At 38.0% G+C, this 25,149-nt stretch overlaps 1 protein-coding gene across 2 annotated transcripts; it reads left to right on the forward strand.

Moving 5' to 3' along the window:
• Positions 1-25,114, forward strand: wdr3 (WD repeat domain 3). Of its 2 annotated transcripts, none has more exons than XM_079821445.1 (27): positions 1-127; positions 931-1,117; positions 1,220-1,429; positions 1,524-1,642; positions 2,353-2,431; positions 2,659-2,754; positions 2,866-2,985; positions 3,119-3,220; positions 14,752-14,849; positions 14,961-15,059; positions 15,143-15,373; positions 15,478-15,571; positions 16,292-16,393; positions 16,527-16,612; positions 16,700-16,838; positions 19,614-19,670; positions 19,774-19,874; positions 20,144-20,255; positions 20,547-20,681; positions 22,480-22,530; positions 22,608-22,673; positions 22,760-22,852; positions 23,024-23,074; positions 23,475-23,518; positions 23,655-23,783; positions 23,962-24,055; positions 24,154-25,114. In XM_079821445.1, the coding sequence occupies exons 2-27, from the start codon at positions 944-946 to the stop codon at positions 24,307-24,309; spliced, it is 2,838 nt and encodes a 945-aa protein (XP_079677571.1). In that variant the 5' UTR covers positions 1-127; positions 931-943; the 3' UTR covers positions 24,310-25,114. The 2 variants fall into 2 exon arrangements, with proteins under 2 accessions (XP_079677571.1, XP_079677572.1); XM_079821446.1 differs by having other exon boundaries at positions 14-127; positions 2,890-2,985.
• The last annotated feature ends 35 nt before the right edge of the window (positions 25,115-25,149 follow it).

Below are 25,149 nucleotides of genomic sequence, written 5' to 3' on the forward strand. Positions count from 1 at the left end.
CTCTTTTGTCTTTGCATTACTTCATGCATGTCACACATGCGACTGAAAGCATGTAGAAGTTCTCCACATCCACAAAAACAATATTTTCATAAAGGACTTCGGATACAATATACATCTAATCGACAAAGTATGTACATTCTTTTTTTGTATACGGTGGATTTTGTTACTTTCTAATCTGTATATTTCTCGCTCTCTGTGTAACGTTAGAGGTTTTAACGAACTGCATGTGCTTCGCGTTGCTGTGTACATCGTCGCATGGACCTGAAACGTGGTGTCGCACTATAGTTGCTCACTTTCTGATTATAGACTGTCCGTTTGTTTAACTTAAATTAATTGGCAATCATAGCTTTTTGAAGTGGGTATGGGCCTCATTTAGTGCAGCCGAACAACCAAAATTCCACTGAACAACGTCACAACCATAGATCTGTTTTTAATCTGTTAATATTGATATAAGGTAATATACTAAAGTATGCTGCCATCGAGAATATGACTTAAAGTAGTGCTTGTAGTGGCACAATTTGTCTTATGTTATGTGTAAGCAGTTCCACTGAACAGTTAGGTTGGCCACCACCACAAGCTCAATAAAATGATATAATTTTTCAACAAGCTCAATATAATAGTATTTATCTATTTGGAGGTGAACCATCTGATACACATACTACCATTCTGGGGGAAAATGTATGGCTAATATTCAGCAAAATAATGTAATTAGTAATTACTGATTAATTACATTTAAAGACATTACAGAATAATTATGGAATGGACGTGCTTTGATGTAAAACTAATTTTTCCTGTACAAAATTACTTTAATATGCAACTATGTATGATGGGCCTTTTCAAATTACGTGTTCACATGACAAATTGTGTACAGTTTGCTAGATTAAGGGAGTGACGCATCTTCCCCGAATCCCTGTTATTTTGTGTTTACAGCCTCTGGTTTGCCATGGGTTTAACTAAGCAGTACCTGCGCTATGTGACGAGTGCTGTGTTCGGGGTGATTGGCAGTCAGAAGGCCAACATCGCGTTTGTGACCCTCAGGGGTGGTGAGAAGGGTCGATATGTCGCTGTGGGAGCCTGTGAACATGTCTTCATATGGGATGTCCGCAGAGCTGAGAAGGTATTTAAATGTTTTAAAAGATCACTTAGTAGTACATTGACTTGTCAGTTTATCTAAACTGCTGAATGTTGCACTCACCTTCTCTCCCCTTTAATTTCTCAGGTTCTTATTCTTGAAGGTAAAAAGCATGAGGTGACATACCTGTGTCCCTCTCCTGATGGTGTCCACATAGCGGTGGGTTATGAGGATGGAGGTGTGCGCATCTTTAGTCTGCTGAACGGTGAAAGTAACATCTCTTTCAGTGGACACAAATCCGCTGTCTCAGTCATTAAATATGATGCACTGGGCGCTCGTCTTGTCACAGGCTCAAGAGTGAGACTTTTAAAATATATATTTAAAAAAAAAAAAAAAACAGATATAAATTTTTGCCTGATCCAAAGTCATTTTCTGTGTTGTTGTGTTTCAGGACACAGATGTGATTCTGTGGGATATCATCAATGAGTGCGGTCTGTACAGACTCAAAGGACACAAAGATGCAGTCACACAAGTTTTGTTCTTGGAGAACAAAAACCTGCTGATTACAAGGTAAATCAGCCTTTACATTTCATTTGAATGAATTTAACACTTAAAAATACTTGACACTTTATATTATTGTGTCATGGACATGAATGTGTGTATGTATGTATGTATGTATATATATATATATATATATATATATATATATCTGAAACATGCTGTGACTTATATTTCAAAGCTACTCATATAATGCAATTAACATTGAGCTGCCAATTCCCACACGCACCTGTAGTTTCAGATTTGCTTTAAATAAATGTACTGCTTTGCATTTATAATAAAAGTTGTTTATAATGAAATATATATACTTATATTACTAAATAATAAATTACTAAATAAATACTTAAATGTTTCATTCCTGTTCTATTAAATTTAAAGTATTTTTTGGGGAGTGAGAGGAACTAAAAACATATTTGTAAATGTTATTTACAAATGTATATTTACCAATATGTTACATTATTCTGGAATGTAATAATAAAATATGACCTATATGTCTGCAACTTATCTGAGTTTTTTTTTTACCTGGTGCAACTAATTCAGATGTGACTCGTTTTCTGGAAAATAAATATTTTATTGGCCTATTTACTAGCTTGTTTTCTGAGAATACTTCATGCTGAATGAATAATGTAACTAAAGTGCCTGGATGTGTACCTCAGGGCAGAGATGCAGTAATGAGCTGGTGTAGCTCCTGATCTGATTCTGTGTGTGTCATGTTTCCTCAGCTCTAAGGACAGCTTTGTAAAGTGGTGGGACTTGGGCACACAGCATTGTTTCAAGACCATGGTGGGACATCGCAGTGAGGTAATTAGGATCACTGTACACTGTTGAGACTTTCTCAATCTTTCTGAAATAATTAACACAACACACTAAATGCATTTTCTTGCCACTTTGGCATCCTAGGGGGACATAAAGCCAGTGTAATTGCTCATAAGGTGTTTTCTCATTTTACTTCTGGAGAATGAGTCTCCAACAATGTCCAAATATCTGTTGATGTTGTAATACAGTGCACCCTTGTCCGATCTCTGTAGGTATGGGGAATGGTCCTGTTGAATCAGGAGAATAGGTTGCTTACAGGGTCTGCTGACAGTGAGCTCAGAGGCTGGGACATTCAGTACATCGAGGAGGTAAAAAGATATCACTTATGCTGGGTTGCAGTGTTGACTCTTGTAAAGTCTTGAATGCGATCTTTAGTCTTATGTAGGGAATTGACACTGATCTCATTTTAATGTGTTCAGAATAACACCAAAGTGCCTTCACAGGGTAAAGAAGTGGGGGAACCACAGGAAAAGAAAGTCAGAACTCTTCTTAAGGATGGGGAGGAAGATGAGGAAGGACTTGATGAAGATCCAGAAGAAGTAATATTTCTTCTATCCAGTTAACTTCACCCTATTCAGTTCATGTATTCAGTGGATACCAGTGACTTCACATGATACATAAAAAGGGTTTCCTTCATATGTTTACCAAAGATCATATGATTTCTGTCTACAGCGGATACTCAGCTGTAAGAAAGTCGGTTCTGTTCTGAGGGAAGCCAGAGACCGGGTTGTATCCCTGATTACAGATGCCAAGGCTAAAGTGCTAGTATGCCATGTAAGTATATTTCATAGTTGTGTATACTATTCAACCCCCCCCCCCCCCCCCCCCCCCCCCCCATCCATTCACATACCAGATTCATATGTAGTGCTGGGATGTCTTGGTGTATTTTAGTGAATATGTTGTAATTAAAGTCCCTGTAAAGTCAAAACTAAACATGTGTTCTGAGTTCCTCGCACCACAGATAAATGTGTTATTAACCACCCAGCCAAATTTGAATCATAAAAAAATCTGGCAAGTACATAAAATAGCTTATCAAAAATTTGAACAAATGAGCAGCATTTTCTGCTCTCAAACGCTGGGGGTCTGTCCGCTGTCGGCGCCGAAACCACGCCCACTCGCGGGAAAGCTGCCGTAGCACACAAGACAACACTCACGTACTGATCACGACCGTCTATGGCAGGGGTCATCAACTATATTTGTCCAAGGGCCAGAATTTTTCTCTGCAGACACTGTAAGGGGCAGACACTGTAAGGGCCAGATACTCGTAATATAAAATAAAACTGTCGCTTTTATTTGTCATTAGAACTATTTGCTGATGTGCAAGGCTTGCAATTACCATGTTCTTCTCTGTTATGTTGATGGTTGTTATTGAGACACCGCAATTGTGTGCAAATCCCAAGCAAGGAAAATTGACATTTGTGAAAAAATTAGCACGTGAAACAATAAAAGATGTTCAATGTAGAGCCCGACCGATAAAGGATTTTTAAGGCCGATACCAATACAAATATTTGGTCACTTAAAAATCCGATATTCCGATATATCAGCCGATATATATTAAAAATAAAAAAATAAAATAACAGAAACGCGTAAAAAAAACACTTATACAGATTTCCCTTATACATTAGTTATTTGTAGTTATTCATGATCCCTCAGCCTCTCTAAAATAATATGATAATGCAGTTTAAAAATAAACTTGTCTGTTTTATTGTCACAACAGAACAGAGGAACATAAAAATATATTAAAGTTCTGATAAATAAAATGTATAAAAATACTAACTTAAGATATGAAACTTAAAGTCGTTTGGACGAAAACAATACGAACACAATAACAAAAACAAAAAATCAAAGTTACCAGTATTAATAGATGTGGTAAGCTTTATAAATATAACTTTTAGCAAGACTGGAAAAAAAATATTCAGTTAAGTTCTAGAAGTTCTGATAAATAACAACAACAGCAAAACATAAACTATATACAGTATAAATATGAGCCACCTTATAATTACAATGTCAACTTGCTTATCCCTTTACATGCACTTTTAATTCTATCCATCAAGCTACCACAAACCATTTTCAATCATCATTTGCTGCCTGCCTTCTAAAATCTACTAACGTTACTGATGATGACTCGTGTGAATCCATTATTTGACTCGTTAATGCGGCGTCTGAACGAAGTCACGCACTTTCGTTCACTCTTCACGAGCCTAACTTACGATTTACAATGCAGAGACTGGAACTACAAATATACTAGTTATAAATACAGTAATCATTACTTTATTTAGGCAGAATAAGTTTGTTGTGTTTTTCAAGGCGCATTAATGTTAGCGGTCTCCCACTGATAGCCATGGCATTAGCTAGCTTTGTGGTTAGCGTCTATGATAAGTTATAATTTAGAAATATGTATAGGGCCTACTTTTTCAAAATAACGGGCAGGGGAGAGATGATACGTCTCATGATGTCAAACATTGTCCGAGGTAAAATAAGTCAGTCAACTGTAACCTAGCGTAATTACCAGTTCTCTTGGCTTACATGTAACGTTAACAGCAAAACTGGACTTGGCAATTACAAATTGTGTCATGTTATTTGAGTTAAGAGAACTGATGGGGATGTTCTTTTAACTGTTATTCAATTCAAGCAATGTTTGTCTCGTTGCCAACTTACATGCACTTCGCGGATGATCTGTGTTGTGAATGCAGCGCTCAGAGCGCTGAAGCTCAGCATGACTCTGCTGGATCAGCTGGTGGTGTTGCCAGCCGGCATGTTGTAGAGCGCCCTCTGGTGGACAAACTATGAAACGCCAACACTCAATGTGTTTGAGAGGTGTTTCGTCCGGTTTTTTAATTTTTTTTTTTAAATATTCATTTATCGGCCATCATAAATGCCGATACCGATAGTTTGGAAAAAGCCTAATATCGGCCGATAATATCGGCCCGCCGATATATCGGTCGGGCTCTAGTTCAATGAGAGCAACGCGTTTATCGTCATTCTTGACTGAAGGCAGGCTATGGCACAAGGTACTTTTCAGAAGGATTTTTTTTTTCCGTTAGATTTAAAAATGAATAAATATGGAACGGACCGAATATTCGAAAATTCGTTCGGTGGGTTTTAGTGCTGGGCGGTATACCGGTTCATACCGAATACCGATATTTATTTTTTTTATGATATGAATTTTGATGATACCGCAATACCGGTATATGTCGCTTAAACAACGTTCGGAACGCGGCGCAGCGCGTCATTGTTTGAGAGGACCCATTTCATTCATGCACTGTAGTAAGAGCAGTCAGAGCACAGTTGAGATCGCATTACAGCACAGCCTATGGCTGAATCCTATTCTCTCATTCACTATTCCCTATGTTATCACTTTATTTGATGGAGTGAATGAAAACGTGCGTGAAGTCGGACAACTGTTGTGTGTACATCGGCTGTACACTCGTTATTGCGGTGCAATGGGGTAGAATGAGTGCACTCAATAACGTCCACTAAGGTTTCGGACACCACTACAAAGCGCTGTGCCCTCCAAATAATGCTATATTTGAAGTTATGGGAGCGATGTCGGATTCAGCCCTTGATTATAGTTGAGAATTCAAACTACACGCGGCGCGCGAGAGAGAGCGGTTTCTGCACGGAGTGCCGCGTTGAGTTTTACAACACTCACCACATGGATCATATAGCATATAGTGCTCTAGACATGAACCAGAAGCGTGTATGCACGCATATTTCATCACGTCTTATTAAAATGAAATGAATGCAATGATTACACTGATAACCTATGTCTGGGGCCTCATTTATAAAACTTTGCGTAGGATTTGCATCAGAATTGGCGTACGGATGAAACATAGGACGTGCGTACGCACAGAAATATTCGGATTTATAAAACCGTGCGCACGCACATCCTACGCAGTTTTCCCTTAATAAATCACAATCAATTCTAAATGTAGCGCAGCTTTTGCGGCTTCATGTCACGCCCATAGTTGCCCATAAATAGTCCGTGAAACGCCCAAAAGTTAATATTCATATGTTGCGAAATCATGGCAAACACAGAGAGGAAATAAAAAAAAAACGTAACTTCACTCAATGTGAGGTAGAAGTTATCGTTGGCGAGGTTGAAAAGAGAAGAAAAGTGTTGTTTGGAGGGCACAGTGTGGGCATTACTAATGCCAAAAAGACACTTGAGTGGCAAAAGGTTGCAGACGCCGTAAATGCTGTAGCCTCACAACCTCGGACTATCGCCGAAATAAAAAAGAAATGGTCGGACATCAAAGTCGAGGCAAAAAAGCGTCTAGTGCTCCATCGCCAGAGTGTGTCCTCTTGCTGTCTGAAGATGCGTTCACTCCGAATCCTTCCATTCGCCACATCTTCTAGAGCACAAGATCAGCCATTGTGCGTCATTACGCATTGAGATGGGCATTTTATTTCCATCCATTTAATTGAATCTGACAAGCTACAGATGTCGGTTATAATCTACGTGGAAATGGGAAATAGTTCCGTGCAAATGTAATGTCTTGCAGCTTTCTGAATGGTTGAGACATACGTCATTTTATCAAAAATAAAACTAAAGGCATATGCATGAATACCATGAACGTAGCTGATGAAGAAATTTTACTATGAAAACAACTTTCCCCAGTGGACAATTAATACATCTATCTATTTATCTATATATCTCCCTAATTATCTATCTATCTGTCTAATTGCATCTATTTGATCCGCCAGACGGACACTTGACGAGAATATCAGTTTTGTACATTAGCTATTTCGTTGTTTACCATATTTATGAGGATGAATTGCAATGCATAACATGCCAATATTATTGCAGAACATATTTCACTTTTCTTTTTGCAAATATGTGTTAATTTGCATTTATGTTGTAATTTTCGTTTGATTTTGTTTGTTTTACACTGCAGATCGATCAAACGGGTGTTCGTGTAGGCTGTTCATTGTAAGACTTGCTTTGTGAAGTCTTAATGTTATTCATGAGAGGCATAGCCATTTCTTTTACACAACGGTCTACAGTTTCACACACTTTCACGTGTTTCTTCCATCTGCCGACGGTGTCGCCATTTCTCATTTCACCCGTTTTTGTGCGTACGCCTGGGTCAGAGCTTGCGTGAAAGACCGCACATTTTCCCGTCAAGTTTGCTTTTTATAAATACCAATTATTGCGTAGAGAGCGGCGTACGCCTTCTTTTGTGCGTACGCAACGTTTATAAATGAGGCCCCTGATCACGAACGCGCTGACACGATGGATTATTCAAAAGACAATGATGTAAGTTAATAAATAAACTGACAATTCAAAGAAGAATGGGGCAAAAACTAACTGCTTTATTCTTTCTGTGTTAAACTGATGTGTGTCATTCGTTCAGAGAGTGCTCTTAAATGTATTGCAAATATCCGCGTTTCTCCTCGTTTTGGCAGTGTTGTTATATAGGGTTATATTTTTAAAATGCTTAAGGTGCCCTCAACTCAACTTTTAATATTCGGGTGTCTGTAAGTATGATTCTGAGCGTGTTGCATGTCTGTGTTTTATTGGTTGTTGTCTCTCCACAGCATCATTTTGTAAACCTGTAGACCTATTAACTCTAGTGTGGAATTTTTCTACAATATTCACTCGTCATGACAGTAAAACAGGGTATTCTAGTCAATCTCCTGCAGTATTTTTTTTTTGAAAAAAATGTGTAAAATGTAAATTAACACCCTGTAAACAGTAAAATGTGATTAACACCCTGTCAGGCATAGGGGAAAAAATACCGTCATATACCGTGAAACCGATATAATTTAGAAAAATACCGTGATATACATTTTTGGTTATACCGCCCAGCACTAGTGGGTTTGTATTCGATTTGAAAATTTGACATTGAATATTCTTTTTTTTTTTTTTTTTTTTTGCACACCTGGGATCCCCGCGAAACGGTTCTCATTCCCGCTTGAATAAGGCCGGCGACACTCTGGCTGCGTGAGCGTCTCAGCTGCGTGGCGTGTCCGTTTTTATTTTGGCTCCCATATTTAACAGGTTGGAGTTTGCACACTGAGACAGTCTCAGGCGCTTGAGCCACGCGGAAAACGCGTGCATGCTAGAAATAGAACCGACGCGTGTTCCAGCAACAGGAGTGTTCTCTGGCTAGAGCGCAGAACAGCGGAGTTTGTATGGACCGAAGTGCATGTCTGAGCTTGTGTTTTGTTGCTTTGACATAGTGGAAAATAGAATAATAGAAACAAAATGTATTAGCATTTTTACCCGTTATTATCAATCTAAATTAATCTCGTTTTTAATTTAACTTAATTTCGTTTTTCTTTATTTAAATTTCGTTTTTCTTTATTTAAATTTCGTCTTTTCTGTATTTAAATTTGTTTTTTTTTTTATTTAAATTTCTTTATTTTTAATTTAAATTTAGTTTTTTCTTTATTTACATTTCGTATTTTCTGTATTTAAATTTCGTTTTTTCTTTATTTAAAGTTCTTTATTTTTTATTTAAATTTAGTTTTTTCTTTATTTAAATTTCGTTTTTCTTTATTTAAATCTACCCTTACTGTGCCAATTTGTTAGTCAGAAAAATATTAGACGACCTTAAAAGTATTGCTTAATTTAACAGACGTGTGTGTGCGTTTTATACAGGGTTTTTCCTGGGTCAAAAATGGTCTTCGGTGGTGGCTGACAGACGGTCACCCATACACACACGCACGCACAGTAAAAAAGTCCCCTACCCACGTGATCTGCAAGCGCAATACTGACAATACATTTTAAATAAATTCAAAGAAAGTTTGTAACTTTTGCTTATCTTATTTTGATCCCACATAAAAAAATACTATAGTATATTATAGTAAAATAACTCTAGTAAATACTATAGTGTTTTTGAACTGTACTATAGTAAATATACTACAGTAAATAAACAAAGTGTAGTAAATACTATAATATACTACAATATACTACAATTTACTGTAGTATCTTTACTATAGTATGGTTCAAAAACGCTATAGTAATTTTACTATAATATACTATAATATACTATAGTATTTTTTCATGTGGGATACCTTGATGTTTGTTTTTGTTCCTCATTTTTACACTATTTACTGATAATTGTTTTGGTATATAATCATATCAATATTAAAAAGTAGTATTTAAAAAATGAACAAATAGCCTAATTTTCTGCCATATACAATTTCATCAAATTATCAGCTAGCTAACAACAACTTTGTTCTGGGTTCACCTCACTCCAGTCTAAACTAAGTGATTTATAGGCTATTTATTTTACTACACATTATGAACATAAATAAGCTGAAAGACTGTGGATAATTAAAACTCTTACACCCACTCTTGCTAAATTGTGTAAGCACACTTGTGTTCTCATTTCAGGTGTTGTTCTGAGTAAATGATTAAACTGATTCGTTAGTTCAGTGTTGGACAGATCAGTTGTTCTAACCAGTCGTTAAAATGATTCGGTTCAAAGGAGTCATTAGGTTGCGAATCGGACATTAGCAGACGTGTTGTGTGCGAATCCCGTCTGTTACAACATCGCGAAAGATTTGCAAACACACAGAAAACACTTCATAACTGGACACGATTTGTTTCCCGTTTATTGAAAGTATGGTTTATGTCAGCTGGTCAGAGAATCAGTCAATGTTTTTTGAGCGCATTTCACACCTAGCGGTATTAAAGGAAAACATCGTCTGATAGCGCCACGTGCAATGGATTCGGTCTTCCGACCTTTTGATTTTGATTAACGTAATATGTGAAATATTAGAAAGCTAAGAATGCTTATTTTGAAGACAGAGAGAGTGCGAGCGAGGGAGGAGCTCTGATCGTCTCTCTGTCACTCAGTTACAAGCGCAGCATCTATTCTACATCATTCATAAATCACAATAACTTATCAAATAAAGCTTTGGCGGGACAAAAATTTGTTTTGGCGACTGCCAAAAAATTTTCAATGTAGGAAAAACCCTGTTTATATCACTAGTGCAGTGTCCGTTTTCGGAGCATAAAGGCCCGGGTATACTTCGGCAGTCCGCGTTCGTGCACCGTCCGCATGACGTAATTTACGTAATTCGAAGGCTCGCGGCCGGCCGCACACCCCGTCCACGCGCAGCCCAAATTTCGAGACCGCGCGGATGGTCCGCGTGCAACAGCGCATGCGCCAGCAGTACAGAAGAGTCCACTAGGTGGCAATACGCACAGTATTGAGCACAGTGTTCAGCCGTCGAAGAAGAGTGTGCAAAGACCGGTTTAAAAACAACACGCTTGAACAAAAAAGAGAATTTTTGATTCTTCAGTGTTTCTTCCAAACTATGTTGCAATGGTGGATGCACTACAGTTCTTCTCCGATCATGCCCAGCGAATGTCCCGTTGATGACAGGACTCAGTGCTGCCCTCCGATGACTGGTAGAGCATAGAAAAAAAATGTGCCTTGGTCGAACGCGATCATCCGCGCGCATCCGTTGTGTAGTATACTTTGAAAGACACGCGGACAGGGCTGCGCGCGTGACGCGTCCGGGCGCGGTAAGTGAAGTATACCCGGGGCTTGAGCTCTGCCCGCGTGAGGTGCGCCGCTTCCCGCTCGTGCTGTTCTGACTGTAGTTTACTAAAAGTTGATTAATTCTGAATATGTTGCGTCTCGTGTGTCCATCTATATTGCACCAAATGCGACACTGCACTCCCTTGTGAAGTCGATTGGATGAACGGTTCTCAAAATAATAAAAATGCAAACGGACATACAGACACAGATTCCTGCCTTTATTAGAGAGAAAATATGTTCAGCCCCTCTCTTCGAAGCTCAAAAAATGGTATTCGGACCAGCCCTAAACTTTTTCCTCTTACAAGGCTATTCCTGAATTCAGTATTATTCTGAAAATCTCTGGCGGGCCGGATTTGGCTCGCGGGCTGCCAGTTGACGTTGCATGGTCTATGGTCACGACGCACCAGATGTCGGCGGGACGGGAGGATGAAGGCCTGGGCGGGGGATAGTCGGTTCTGCAGCGGATTATCAGTGAATCCCAGTTGTCTCCGGTGAAAGTTTGTAAAACTATCCGGTGTAAAGTCACTGCAGAGGAAGGTGTCGGTGGTGATCCTCTGCTCTCCATCAAGGCAGCTGTTCACAAAATTAATCCAGCGCTTCTTGATCATCGTTTTTTTTTTAAAAGCTGTTTTGTAAGTTGTAGGCTGTAATAACTAACAGTACTGACAGTAACTCGCGATCGAGCGGGCAAACTGATGCAAATGTGCCTAGTAGTTATGATCGTGTTAGGGGAGGAGCCAGGCTCGGTGGCTCCAGTGCGTCATCGAGCCACCGTTGAAAATCCTGAACACAGCAACGGTGAAAAACTGTTTAGCGGTCTAACTTCTGAATTCAGTACTACATAGTTCACAGTCTTTGTAATGTGTTTCAGCAATACATATTTTATGTTACAGCCTTATTCCAAAATGGATTAAATTCATTATTTTCATCTAAATTCTACAAACAATTTCCCATAATGACAATGTGAAAGTTTGTTTGAAATCTTTGCAAATGTATTAAAAATAAAAAAGCCATGAAGTCCAAGGAATTTTCTGTTGACCTCCGAGACAGGATTGTATGGAGGCACAGATCTGGGAAGGATACAGAAAAATGTCTGCACCATTGAAGGTCCCAATGAGCACAGTGGCCTTCATCATCAGTAAATGGAAGAAGTTTGGAAAAACCAGGACTCTTCCTAGAGCTGCCCACCCAGCCAAACTGAGCGATCAGGGGAGAAGGGCCTTAGTCATGGAGGTGAACAAGAACCTGATGGTCACTCTGACAGAGCTCCAGCTTTTCTCTGTGGAGAGAGGAGAACCTTCCAGAAGAACAACCATCTCTGCAGCACTCCCCCAATCAGGCCTGTATGGTAGAGTGGCCAGACGGAAACCACTCCTTAGTAAAAGGCACATGACAGCCCGCCTGGAGTTTGCCAAAAGACACCTAAAGGACTCTCAGACCATGAGAAACAAAATTATCTGGTCTGATTAATCAAAGATTGAACTCTGGCGCTTGAATGGCAAACGTCATGTCTGGAGGAAACCAGGCACCACTACTGTGAAGCATGGTGATGGCAGCATCATGCTGTGGGGATGTTTTTCAGTGGCTGGAACTGGGAGACTAGTTAGGATCGAGGGAAAGATGAATGCAGCAATGTACAGAGACATCCTTGATGAAAATCTGCTCCAGAGCGCTCTGGACCCCAGACTAGGGTGAAGGTTCATCTTCCAACAGGACAACGACTCTAAGCACACAGCCAAGATAACAAAGGAGTGGCTACAGGACAACTCTGTGAATGTCCTTGAGTGGCCCAGCCAGAGACCAGACTTGTTAAACGTCTCTGGACTAATCTGAAAATGGCTGTGCTCCGACGCTCCCCATCCAACCTGATGGAGCTTGAGAGGTTATGCAAAGAAGAATGGGAAGCATTTAACCTAGCATTTAACCTATTGTGAAAAGGTTCAATATTGAAGACACCTGGTGCCACACTCTAATCAGCTAATTAACTCAAAACACCTGCAAAGGCCTTTAAATGGTCTCTCAGTCTAGTTCTGTAGGCTACACAATCATGGGGAAGACTGCTGACTTGACAGTTGTCCAAAAGACGACCATTGACACCTTGCACAAGAAGGGCAAGACACAAAAGGTCATTGCAAAAGAGGCTGGCTGTTCACAGAGCTCTGTGTCCAAGCACATTAATAGAGAGGCGAAGGGAAGGAAAAGATGTGGTAGAAAAGTGTACAAGCAATAGGGATAACCGCACCCTGGAGAGGATTGTGAAACAAAACCCATTCAAAAATGTGGGGGAGATTCACAAAGAGTGGACTGCAGCTGGAGTCAGTGCTTCAAGAACCACTACACACAGACGTATGCAAGACACGGGTTTCAGCTGTCGCATTCCTTGTGTCAAGCCACTCTTAAACAACAGACAGCGTCAGAAGTGTCTCACCTGGGCTAAAGACAAAAAGGACTGGACTGCTGCTGAGTGGTCCAAAGTTATGCTCTCTGATGAAAGTAAATTTTGCATTTCCTTTAGAAATCAGGGTCCCAGAGTCTGGAGGAAGAGAGGAGAGGCACACAATCCACGTTGCTTGAGGTCCAGTGTAAAGTTTCCACAGTCAGTGATGGTTTGGGGTGCCATGTCATCTGCTGGTGTTGGTCCACTGTATTTTCTGAGGTCCAAGGTCAACGCAGCCGTATACCAGGAAGTTTTAGAGCACTTCATACTTCCTGCTGCTGACCAACTTTATGGAGATGCAGATTTCATTTTCCAACAGGACTTGGCACCTGGACACAGTGCCAAAGCAACCAGTACCTGGTTTAAGGACCATGGTATCCCTGTTCTTAATTGGCCAGCAAACTCGCCTGACCTTAACCCCATAGAAAATCTTTGGGGTATTGTGAAGAGGAAGATGCGATATGCCAGACCCAACAATGCAGAAGAGCTGAAGGCCACTATCAGAGCAACCTGGGCTCTCATAACACCTGAGCAGTGCCACAGACTGATCGACTCCATGCCACGTCGCATTGCTGCAGTAATTCAGGCAAAAGGAGCCCCAACTAAGTATTGAGTGCTGTACATGCTCATACTTTTCATATTCATACTTTTCAGTTGGTCATGGTTTCTAAAAATACTTTCTTTGTATTGGTCTAAGTAATATTCTAATTTTCTGAGATACTGAATTTGGGATTTTCCTTAGTTGGCAGTTATAATCATCAAAATTAAAAGAAATAAACATTTGAAATATATCAGTATGTGTGTAATGAATGAATATAATATACAAGTTTCACTTTTTGAATGGTATTAGTGAAATAAATCAACTTTTTGATGATATTCTAATTATATGACCAGCACTTGTATGTATCTATGTATGTATGTGTGTGTGTGTGTGTGTGTGTGTGTGTGTGTGTGTATATATATTTGCAAAGATTTCAAACAAACGTCTTTCACGTTGTCATTATGGGGTATTGTTTGTTGAATTATTCAGTAAAATAATGATTTTAATCCATTTTGGAATAAGGCTGTAACAACAAAATGTGCAAAAAAGTGAAGCGCTGTGAATACTTTCCGGATGCACTGTAAACATGCATATCTATCGGTTCAATATGCTCACATGACTAAACATGCATCATCGTTTTAAAATACCTCCGTTTTCACAGTCCACACTACAAAAGCGAAAACAGCGTTTTCAAATTTATGCACTTTTTGGAAAGGTGTGGACAGAGGACCAAAATCGGGAGAAAAAAATGTCTTTAAACAAATGCATATTAGTGTGGACAAAGCCTGGGTCTGTATCATATGATAACTTTTTAAAATTTCCACAGGGCCTGGATGCTACGCTTGAAGTCTTTACTGTACTATCAGAGGAGGAGATCCAGAAAAAAATGGAAAAAATACTAAAGAAAGCCAAGAAAAAAGCAAAGTATGTGAGACCTCTGTTTTGAAATGTGAAGTGGCTTCTGAGTTCTTCTTCAGTTCTGCCTAATACCAATTAATAAAGAATAGTACTCTGATTAACTGTTATGTTCTGCAGGTCTCGAAATACAGAGGATGTATCTGAGCCTGTGGTGGAGAGAAAGTTGAGTGATGAGATCCAGAAACTGGCAAACATAAAAGCGTCATTCAAGATCAGGTCAGAGAATAGTCCTGCATGCAAGCATAGTCCCCCTTGTATGTGTTATCAAGTAATGATGGTAATGTTTTTTTCACCTGCAGATCAATGGACTGCCTTAGGACTCCTAATGGAGAGATGAAGATTGCTCTTCTTCTGCAGAATAACACATTGGAGACATATACGCTGAAGACCACAGAGAAGAATCCCACTGGCACTAAAACCTCTCAGCTCACACTGAGTGGTCATCGTACAGATGTCAGAACGCTGGCCTTCAGCTCAGATAACATAGCCATCCTCTCCGCCTCTGGAGAGACTGTCAAAGTGTGGAACAGGTGAGTTTGATGAAGCCAAATATTTTCCATCACATAGCTATTTTTTTTACATTGGTTTATAGATTTTGACAAAAATCTTAACAAGAAGTATCTTCTTCTGTCAGGTCCACCTTGCAGGTCATTCGTACCATGGGATGTGAATATGCTCTCTGCTCCTTATTTGTTCCTGGAGACAGACAGATTATCTTAGGAACAAAGGTATATAACTGTTCACTTCTCAGTTTAAAGAGTTCCAAAAAATCTGTCATTACATTAAAACTTAATTATAAACCTACATGACAGACTTTCTTCTGTGGAACACAAAAAGAGATGCTTTGCTTTTGCTTTGAGATGCAGACTATCTGAGCTGCTTTTTTCCATACAAAAAAAGTAGACTGTGCCTATGTGCTTTCAAGCTCCAAAAATAAATACAAAATCCTGAATTTCATACGAATTGTGCACTATACTACAAGTCTTCAGAAGCCATATGCTAGCTTTGTATGGTGTGGAACAGACTGATATTAAACTAGTTTTTAGTTGTATATCTTTGCACACTCAACAGTGTTATTTTGCAATTTTTGGTATATATTAATATTTTGTTTCATTTATTTTTTAAATATTAGTTTTTCGTCTAATATTTATATTTTATTATATTAATGTACTTATTTTATTTGATCAGTAACAACACTGATATTCAAACTTGGTATGTAAAAACATTGTGCCAGGTTGGAAGTCATTCACAGTGAGAAGCGAACGCACACATCGCAGTTGGTTGGAAGTGATGCTTTATAGTTTAAAATATTTATATTTTTCTATTCCTTTAAGACAAGGTCCTGAATTTTCTCCTGCAAAACGTTTAGTCAGTATATACTGACTTTTCCTAGAAACTAGTTCTTTTTAAATTTTGTATGTGCTTATTCCTCATTTGTCTTCTGTCAGAGAGGGAATATTCAGATTTTCGACCTGGCTTCAGGAAGCCTTCTAGAGACGACTGACGCACATGATGGAGCTCTTTGGTCCATGTGTCTCTCTCCAGACCAGGTATAATATCCACCTCTCAATGGAATAACTTTTCATCCCTACAAAACACTACAGTGACTTCCTGAGGATTTCAGCATTATGTGAACATATTCAGCTTATTTCAGTTGATTTTTTTGTGTGTGTGTTTTTACAGAGAGGGATTGTAACTGGGGGTGCTGACAAGACTGTGAAATTCTGGGATTTTGAGCTCATAAAGGATCAGGACTCTGGAAAGAACAAGTGAGTTTATTATCTGTGATCACAAATCACGGCTTTCGTCTAGGCTTCTCTTCTTGGCTTGGTATTATTGCTTTGTGTGATCCACAGGAGACTGACGGTAAAACATACACGCACCCTACAGTTAGACGAGGACGTGTTGTGCGTGCGCTACAGTCCTGACCAGAGACTGCTGGCTGTCTCTCTCCTCGACTGTACAGTCAAGATCTTTTACACAGACACACTAAAGGTAAACCACCAGATCAACATTACAGGATTACAATACCTTCCTGACAGCTAAACATGGATGTTAACATCTCTTGCATGTTCAATCCGTATGAATAAACGGTATCCAACAAAAGACCGAGAGATATTTCACCACCAATAAAGATACTGGCACTATATTAACATCCATCTCGGATGATCTTACCACATTAGCTGAGACAGACTTCCATTTTCACCTAGTAATAACATATGTCTCAAATGCATGTCCAGAGCTACTTGTGATTGGATTACATGGACGGAAGGGTCTCTGATTTGATGGCCTCATACATCACCCACTATGTCATTTGTGGGGGAAAAAAAACGTTGTTCTGCACGTTAACTGGTAATTTTAGTTGACCACCTGCATTAACTGATCTTCAGATTACGGCTCTGGCAGTCTTTTAAAAGTTTTTATACACCTGATGGACGGATAGATAGATTGATAGATGGATGGATGAATAGATAAATTAACAGATGGATTTTTGTTCAATTGTTATATTTTAATTATTATAATGTCATCATTATTATATTAGCAATTAATATTATTTAATAGTAATTATTTTTTAAATGCTTTTTTGCAGTTTTTTTTTTCAAAGTAAATTATTGCTTTATACCTGCTACCTCATTCATCTATGCTCATACTCATGGGAAAAGATGTTTAAAATGGAATTTCATTTTAATTTATATTTCATAAGGAAAATATTAGGGATGCACCGAATATTCGGCCACCGAAAATCTTCGGCCGAAAATGGGCCAAAAGTGCATTTTCGGTTTTCGGCCGAAAGACTTTTATCACCGAAACAATATGGCTGAAATGTTGTGATTACGCAAACAGAAACCGTGACCTGCACGTGTTTGTCTGAAGTAACATGTCTGCAGTGTGGACGTATTTCAGTATATCTGAGAAACACCCACGTCTGCTCCATGCACAAGCACTGACAGCGTTCTCGATGAGAAGAGGAACAGACTTCACTGTGAAACTCAACAGTTTCCCAATGCAATCTTTAACAGTGGGCATGTTTTAAGCACGGAACACACTTCAATCCGAGTTCCCACACCAACATCGATCAACATGTATCACGAAATTCAAACGATAAATGCCATTTTGACGCTCTTTAATGTGGCATCACTGATCACATCACAGTTCAAGCGCGTGAACACGATCATCTGTGAGCACGATCGATCATCTCTTCCTTAAGAATAAACATGAATGAACATTGAGGACACAACTTACTGTCACGTATCATATGTGGTGTAATTGCTCAGTCAGTGTTTCAACGGCGGAAAGACCTCAATATAACTGAGGCTAAACTAAACAGTCATGTAAGTTAGCATCACATTTACCTCAGGCAGTCATTCAGTGTCCACAGCTGTTAGTTCACTTGAGAAATCAACTCTTTCACTATATGACCTATATTAGCCGTTATATTCATTATATTCTACTTAACCTGTTAATGATATCTTGATTATTTCATGTATGTTTAAATAAACCTGTCATGAAAATGACAGACACAAATGATTATATTTCAACAATGAATTGGATGAAAAAATATTTTATAATTAGATTTAGAAGTTATTGCAAATACTGCCTTATATGAAGTTTACATGTTTGCGTACTATGTTATTTGAGTGTTGATTATTAGACCTAAAAATAAATAGCAACTGAATTTAGGCTAATAGTTTGGGCTCTGTTGTTAACCTTTAATATTAATGTGCAAGTAAGGGCTCCCTATATAGTTTACAGCAATATCTTCAATAAACATTTAGTTATAATATAATTTATTTAAGGACAGATACTTTTTTTTTCAGTAAACCAATACAAATAAATAAAAAGCCATTTTGTAAAACTGCTGTACCGAACCCGTACCGAACCGTCAGTTTTGTGTACCGCTATCCCTATTCTACAGTTAACATATGGGCTATGGCAGTCTTTGCTTTGATACACTATTATGTTGAAGGCCTACAGAGAAAGTAGTTGTATCTTTAAGCAGTTGCACTTGTTCTGAATGCAATTTCTTGTAGTAGTCCTACAGAGAAAAATTTTAAATGCACTAGACCTAAATGCACTTTGTTTTTATGAGAGAACATTTAATTTTAAAACCTTTCTGTAGGTCTGTACATTATTATTTAATGTACACATGAGTGGAGTCAAGTTAAACATTTAACATTTTAGTTTGAATTTTATTTTATACTGTGCATTGTTGCAATGTGCTAAATAAATATTGGTATAATTTGTAATTGATTTATTCTTTGAAACTTTAATATTAATTTATGCAATTGCAATGCCTTGATTTTAGTAAAGTTAGTACACCGTCATAGCCATAAATGCAATGGTACTAATAATTGGCATAATTTCTTTCGGTGTTTCGGTTTTCGGCCTTGGTTTCCTCTTTTTCGGTTTTTGGTTTCGGCCAAGAATTTTCATTTCGGTGCATCCCTAGAAAATATTTAATAAAAGTATTTAAATTTTATGGACCATAGAAGCAGGGCATGCCATTGTCATTACCTGTGTAATTGCAATTTATTAAATTCCACTTCCTGTCAATCCAAGGCAATTGAATTCCAATTCTACACACTTAATACCAACTGTAAATGGGGCCACAGTGTCTTAAAATTGTCAGCACAATATAAACTAACCAAACGCCACTAATGTAATATGATGTCATTATGCGTACTGTTCAGCAACTCTACCCAAAACAACAGGACAGATATGTGAGCTGTGCATAATAAGAGATGTGCCCTCTGTCTCAACTTCTTCTAGTTCTTCCTGTCGCTATATGGACACAAGCTGCCCGTTCTGTGCCTGGACATTTCACATGTGAGTGCACTGACTAACACTACACATCCCGCAAGTCACTCGCAAGACGGGTGGTGTAATTGTGCTCAAATGTTGTTTGTGGCTTGCTGTGCGTGTTTTGCAGGACAGCGCTTTAATAGCCACAGGCTCAGCAGACAGAAACGTGAAAATCTGGGGTTTGGATTTCGGAGACTGTCATCGCTCTATGTTTGCACATGACGACAGGTAATAAAAACTCTGCTTCTAGTATAGTGACACATTGCTGGCACTGTCTGCTCCCTGTCACATTACCTATATGGTTTTTAGTTATATTATTGAAAGTAATGATACCTGTTGATGACAAGTACAGTGATTTCAGTGTTCAGTCAGGTGTCGCCTACCTTAGGTGTTGACGACTCCAGCGCTTGTGAACTGTAGTCGCTGGATGACATCAGCCCAGATGGTCATTATTTGTCATCGACTGTTTTTTTTCCCTGTTGTTTTTTCCTCTATAGTGTCATGTTTCTTCAGTTTGTCCCTAAAACCCATCTGTTCTTCACCACGGGAAAGGACAGAAGGATCAAGCAGTGGGACGCTGACAAGTTTGAGCACATCCAGACATTGGAGGTGACCTTCTCTGATAGTTGGACAGGGTTCAATAGGCATTTTTCCATAGCCAAAATGAGTTTTCCAAAGGTCGCTGAGGTGAAAGTAGCTGTTATATTGAAAGGATTAGAGTTATAATAAGAGTCCAGTCAATATACAGCAGAGGCTGATTGCATTACGTAAGCCGCAGTCTGCTTTTGCTTAAGCCCTAATCAATGTAATCACAGACAAAGATGTATTGGAACTGTTGTATTATTACAGAGCCTCTCATACCCGTGAGTGTATTTCTGACCCCCTGGATATGTTTCTCAGGGTCATCATCGTGAGGTCTGGTGCTTGGCCATCAGCCCCAATGGAGACCACATTGTCTCCTCATCTCATGATAAGTCCCTCAGGCTGTGGGAGAGAACGAGAGAGCCCATCATTCTGGAGGAGGAGAAGGAAATGGTGAGTGCTTGGTTTTTCTGCAGAATGTCACACAGTAGAAAACAGATTTGATGGAATTAAATGACCTTAAGATCTACCTTTACAGCTCTGGTAGACTTCTGTCAGCTTCAACTGCATTAATATAGAATGAAATACAGCTCGTCATAGGCGTGCAAGAAATTTTCAGCGATTTTGCAAAGACTTTTGTTTTACTGATTTTAACCTTGTCTTTTAACTTAAGGGTTACATAATTTGATTATCTTTTGTCTTGGGTCCATCAAGATGTGCCCCTAATAGACCCTTTTCACATTTCCGGGTCGTCATAGTTGGGTTAACTTTTATAGCGGTGAATGAGAGTATACATTAAATATATATTTTTTTGTGTCCCCATTTGCTCAAACAGCAAAAGAAAAACAGTATTACACAAAATTGATTTCACAACTTTCAAAAAGAGGGAAAATATAGATTGAGAAATGCCCTCACAGCAGCAGTAACTAAAGGTAATATAATTAATAGTGTTATAAATGTACATACATAAAAAAAAACGAAAATACAAAAAAACGTTGCAGGATTTACGATATTGATGACCGTTAAAACGCGTCGTCATAGTCTGTGAAAAGGGTCTATTAACTGAAGTCCCTTTCATTTTTACATGATAAACATTACTATTCAAAGGTTTGGAGTCAGTAAGACTTTTTTGACAGAAATTGATTGTTGATCAAATATTACAGTAAAGACATTTAATGTTGAGTAATGAGTAATGGCTACTGAAAATTCAGCTTTCATCACAGGAATACAATTTTAAAATGTATTAAAAGTAGTGCTGTCAAAATTAGTCTGTTAATGCACGCAATGAATTTTTTCAGTTTAGCATCAGTTTTTTTCTATCATCTTATGCTAGGGTTACAGAGAAAAATGTAGCTTTAATAAGAGACTGACTGTTTGATAACTTTATTCAATTTCTGTATATTTCCTACCTGTCTTAACAGGCCACACGTAGGCTATGACATTTATTATAATGGGTTTATGTGTAGATTGTTTAAAGTTCACTTAAATTAAAAGTAATTTTTTTAAAGCCTAATAAATGTTGAAATTTATATAGTTTTCAATTATACTGTAATGTTGAATGTCTTTCAATAATGTTTTAAAAAATCTATTGCATAGAGACATCAGTAGCAGTATTAGATCACTAGATAGTATTAGGTTCTGGCCTTCATTCATACAAATATTTACTTCATTACAGCAAATATTTAAACTATACTGTCTTTAAGTTGTTACTACATTCATTTGGAGAGTAACTGTGAAACTAACATTAAAAACTGATGATATTAATCACGATTAATTACAGAAAAAAATTGCAATTAATTAGTTTTTTTATCGATTGACAGCACTAATTAAAAACACTAATTAAAAGTGAATTACTGTTTGTACTTTATTTTTGATATTTTTGATCAAATATTAAGAGGATGAGACATTTTTTTTTTTTTTTTTTTTTTTTTTTTTAAACAACCAAAAACTTAGATCACTTGATAAAAATAAAAAAATAGATATTGGTACATGTCATGCTTTTTTATTAATATATAAAACATAATTTGGAGCAGCTTTCACAGCGGGAGTGTACCTGTAATCCTGTAAAATGCTCACTGTGTTTTGTAAAACAGTTGTATGGTTACTGTACACCAAAATAAACTTTTAATGGTATTTTCATTCTCCCAAAAAAACCAAGAATGTCAACATTTAAAGGTACATCTGTAAAAAATAAACTCTATACATAACATTAGAATATATTATCTGACGTGTCTAATAATTTTCTCCTCAGGAGAGGGAAGCAGAATTTGAGGAGTCGTTGGCTAAAGATGGTGAACCCGTGGTAAGTGGTTCTCCTAAAGATCAGTTTTGTGTCCCAAGTTTCTGCGTGGTCTAAGTGTTTCCTTGTGTATCTCGCAGGTTCCTGGAGAGACTAAAGGAGAGGCAGAGCCTGCTGGGAAGAAGACCATTGAGACAGTGAAAGCTGTGAGTCTGCAGAACTGTACAGATAAAGAGCTCCCCTCCCTTATACACAATAATGGAGAAATGACATTCATGTTTTGTTTCTTTAGGCTGAGCGAATAATGGAGGCCGTTGAGCTCTATAGAGAGGAAAGTAAAAAACTGGAGGAGCACAGAGCCGCTTGTGAAGCAGCGGGGAAGGAGGTATGATGTTTTTTTAGAGAAAAGCACACTCAAATTCCATTAATGGATATATTTGATACAAGTTCTCTTTTAGTCTGCACATAATTAGGACTAGAGTTTGAAAAGTGTCATAAAATATGGATTTTAAATGTAATGATGCAGGTGAATTGTTTTATTTTTGCTTTTTTGCAGTTACCACCCCCTAAAATGAACCCCATCCTTGTGGCTTTTGGAAATATCTCTGTGAGTGTGTGTTGTTTGGTTGTCATATTTGGTTAATAATAAGGGGTGTACAATATGCACGATATTGGATAATGGTCGATATTATAGAATTTTTAAAGGTATGTATCGAATAACTTAACTTAACACTGTTGAATGTTGTGATGCCTGAATTCACTTGTAGCAAATAAAATTACTTTTTTAATGTAATTTGTTTTTTACACAAGAGAATTTTAATATTGAATATTTATCGTTATTGACGATAACATAATTTCAACAACATTATTTTGATATAGTTGATATCAGTTTGATATCTTCTTAATAATACACCACAGGAAAGAGCTGTATTTATTTATAAATTGAATATGTTTTTAAAATGCAAGATTCATCACTCACTTTCCATGATTTCTATTTATATCTGCAGCCCTCTCGATATGTTCTGGAAGTGATGAAGAAGGTTCGGTCCAGGTAAGAGCTCTTCATCAGCCCAGTCAAAAGCGCTCTAACACATGCATTTTCTCATGTGTTATGTACCATAATGTTTTATGGGTCCGTCTGATTCTCTGTTTTTCTCTTTATCTCTCTCTGTCTGGTGTGTTGATAGTGAGCTGGAGGTGTCTCTACTGGTGCTGCCGTTTCCCTATGTCCCGGATCTGCTGCAGCTCTTCAATGGTTACGTACAGCAGGGCCTGGAGGTGGAGCTAGTGTGCCGCTGCCTCTTCTTCCTGCTCAGGTACTCATCTGTAGCTATTGCTTTAACGTATTACTGTTTATTTCAATTTAATTGACATTTATTCATATTGATTTTACCAATGTGTTATTAAATGGTGTTCTCAGTGAACATTGATTATTTTCTTAGGCCATGTGGTTTTGCTCCTGACTAAAATCTCTCTCATTTTCCATTTTCCTAGAGTCCATTTTGGTCAGATTACCAGTAATCAGATGCTTCTGTCAGTCATTGACGAGTTACGGACCAACACGATCTCTAAAGTGCGAGAGATCAGGGTGAGTCCCGCTGTTGAGCCACTGTTGAGCCACTGTGACGCACCTCTCATATGATCAGATTGTGTAACATGTGTGTTCTTGCTTATCTGGGTTTTCAGGATGTCCTGGGTTTTAACAGCGCTGGTCTTCAGTTCCTGCAGCGCGAGATCGAGAGCAAAGAGGACGTGATGTTCTTTGCCGATGCCACAGACCGTTTTGTAGAGAAGAAGAGAAAGAGGAGGAAACGCGATAGAGCCGTTCTTACAATCACATGAAACAATGACAAAACTGACGTTTTTCAACTGTTATAGCAGTTTGCTTTGTGCTTTTACTATCATGAAGAAGCATCATGCTAATGTTTTTATAAGTTCATGTGTCATTTGTACCTTTCCATAAAGTAGAATTTCTTCACAAATTAACTCACAGAGGCTGTTGTGTTCTTTAATATATATTCCATATGTACAGTGCACTCCACTAATATTGACACCCTTGGTAAAAAAAAATAATTAAAAAGCGCCTGTTAAAATCATGGTTTATTCTTTTGATCTTTCATTCAAAAAATGCACAAAATTCTAACCTTTCATTTAAGTAAAACTATTTAAAAGTGGGAGGAAACTCCCATTATGAAATAAATGTTTTTCTTCAATGCATGTTGGCCACAATTATTGGCAGCCCTAGACATTTAGTAAAATAAAATGTAGTAAAAAAATGCCCATTCATATTTAAAAAAAATTTAAACACCAGGGTGACTAGGAGCACGGAAATTGTCCAGTCATGACTTCCTGTTCCACAGGAGTATAAATATGAGGAAACCCATAGGCCAAATTTCCTTAATCATTCATCACAATGAGTAAAACCAAAGAATATAGTTCTGATGTGCAGCAAAAGATTGTTGAGCTTCATAAAATAGAAAGTGGCTGTAAGAAAATAGCTAAATCATTGAAAATCCCCATTTCCACCATCAGGGCAATAATTAAAGGGGTGGTAAAACACATTCTTTTGAAGGCTTGACTGTGTTTGTGGGGTGCACTGTAACATGTGTTCATGCTTCGTTTTAAAATAAATTGCCTTATTTTTCATATATTTGACCTTTATTCTACACTGCTCTGTCCCTC

Source organism: Gobio gobio (assembly GCF_949357685.1).
Source record: "Gobio gobio genome assembly, chromosome: 7".
Classification (NCBI taxonomy): Eukaryota; Metazoa; Chordata; class Actinopteri; order Cypriniformes; family Gobionidae; genus Gobio; species Gobio gobio.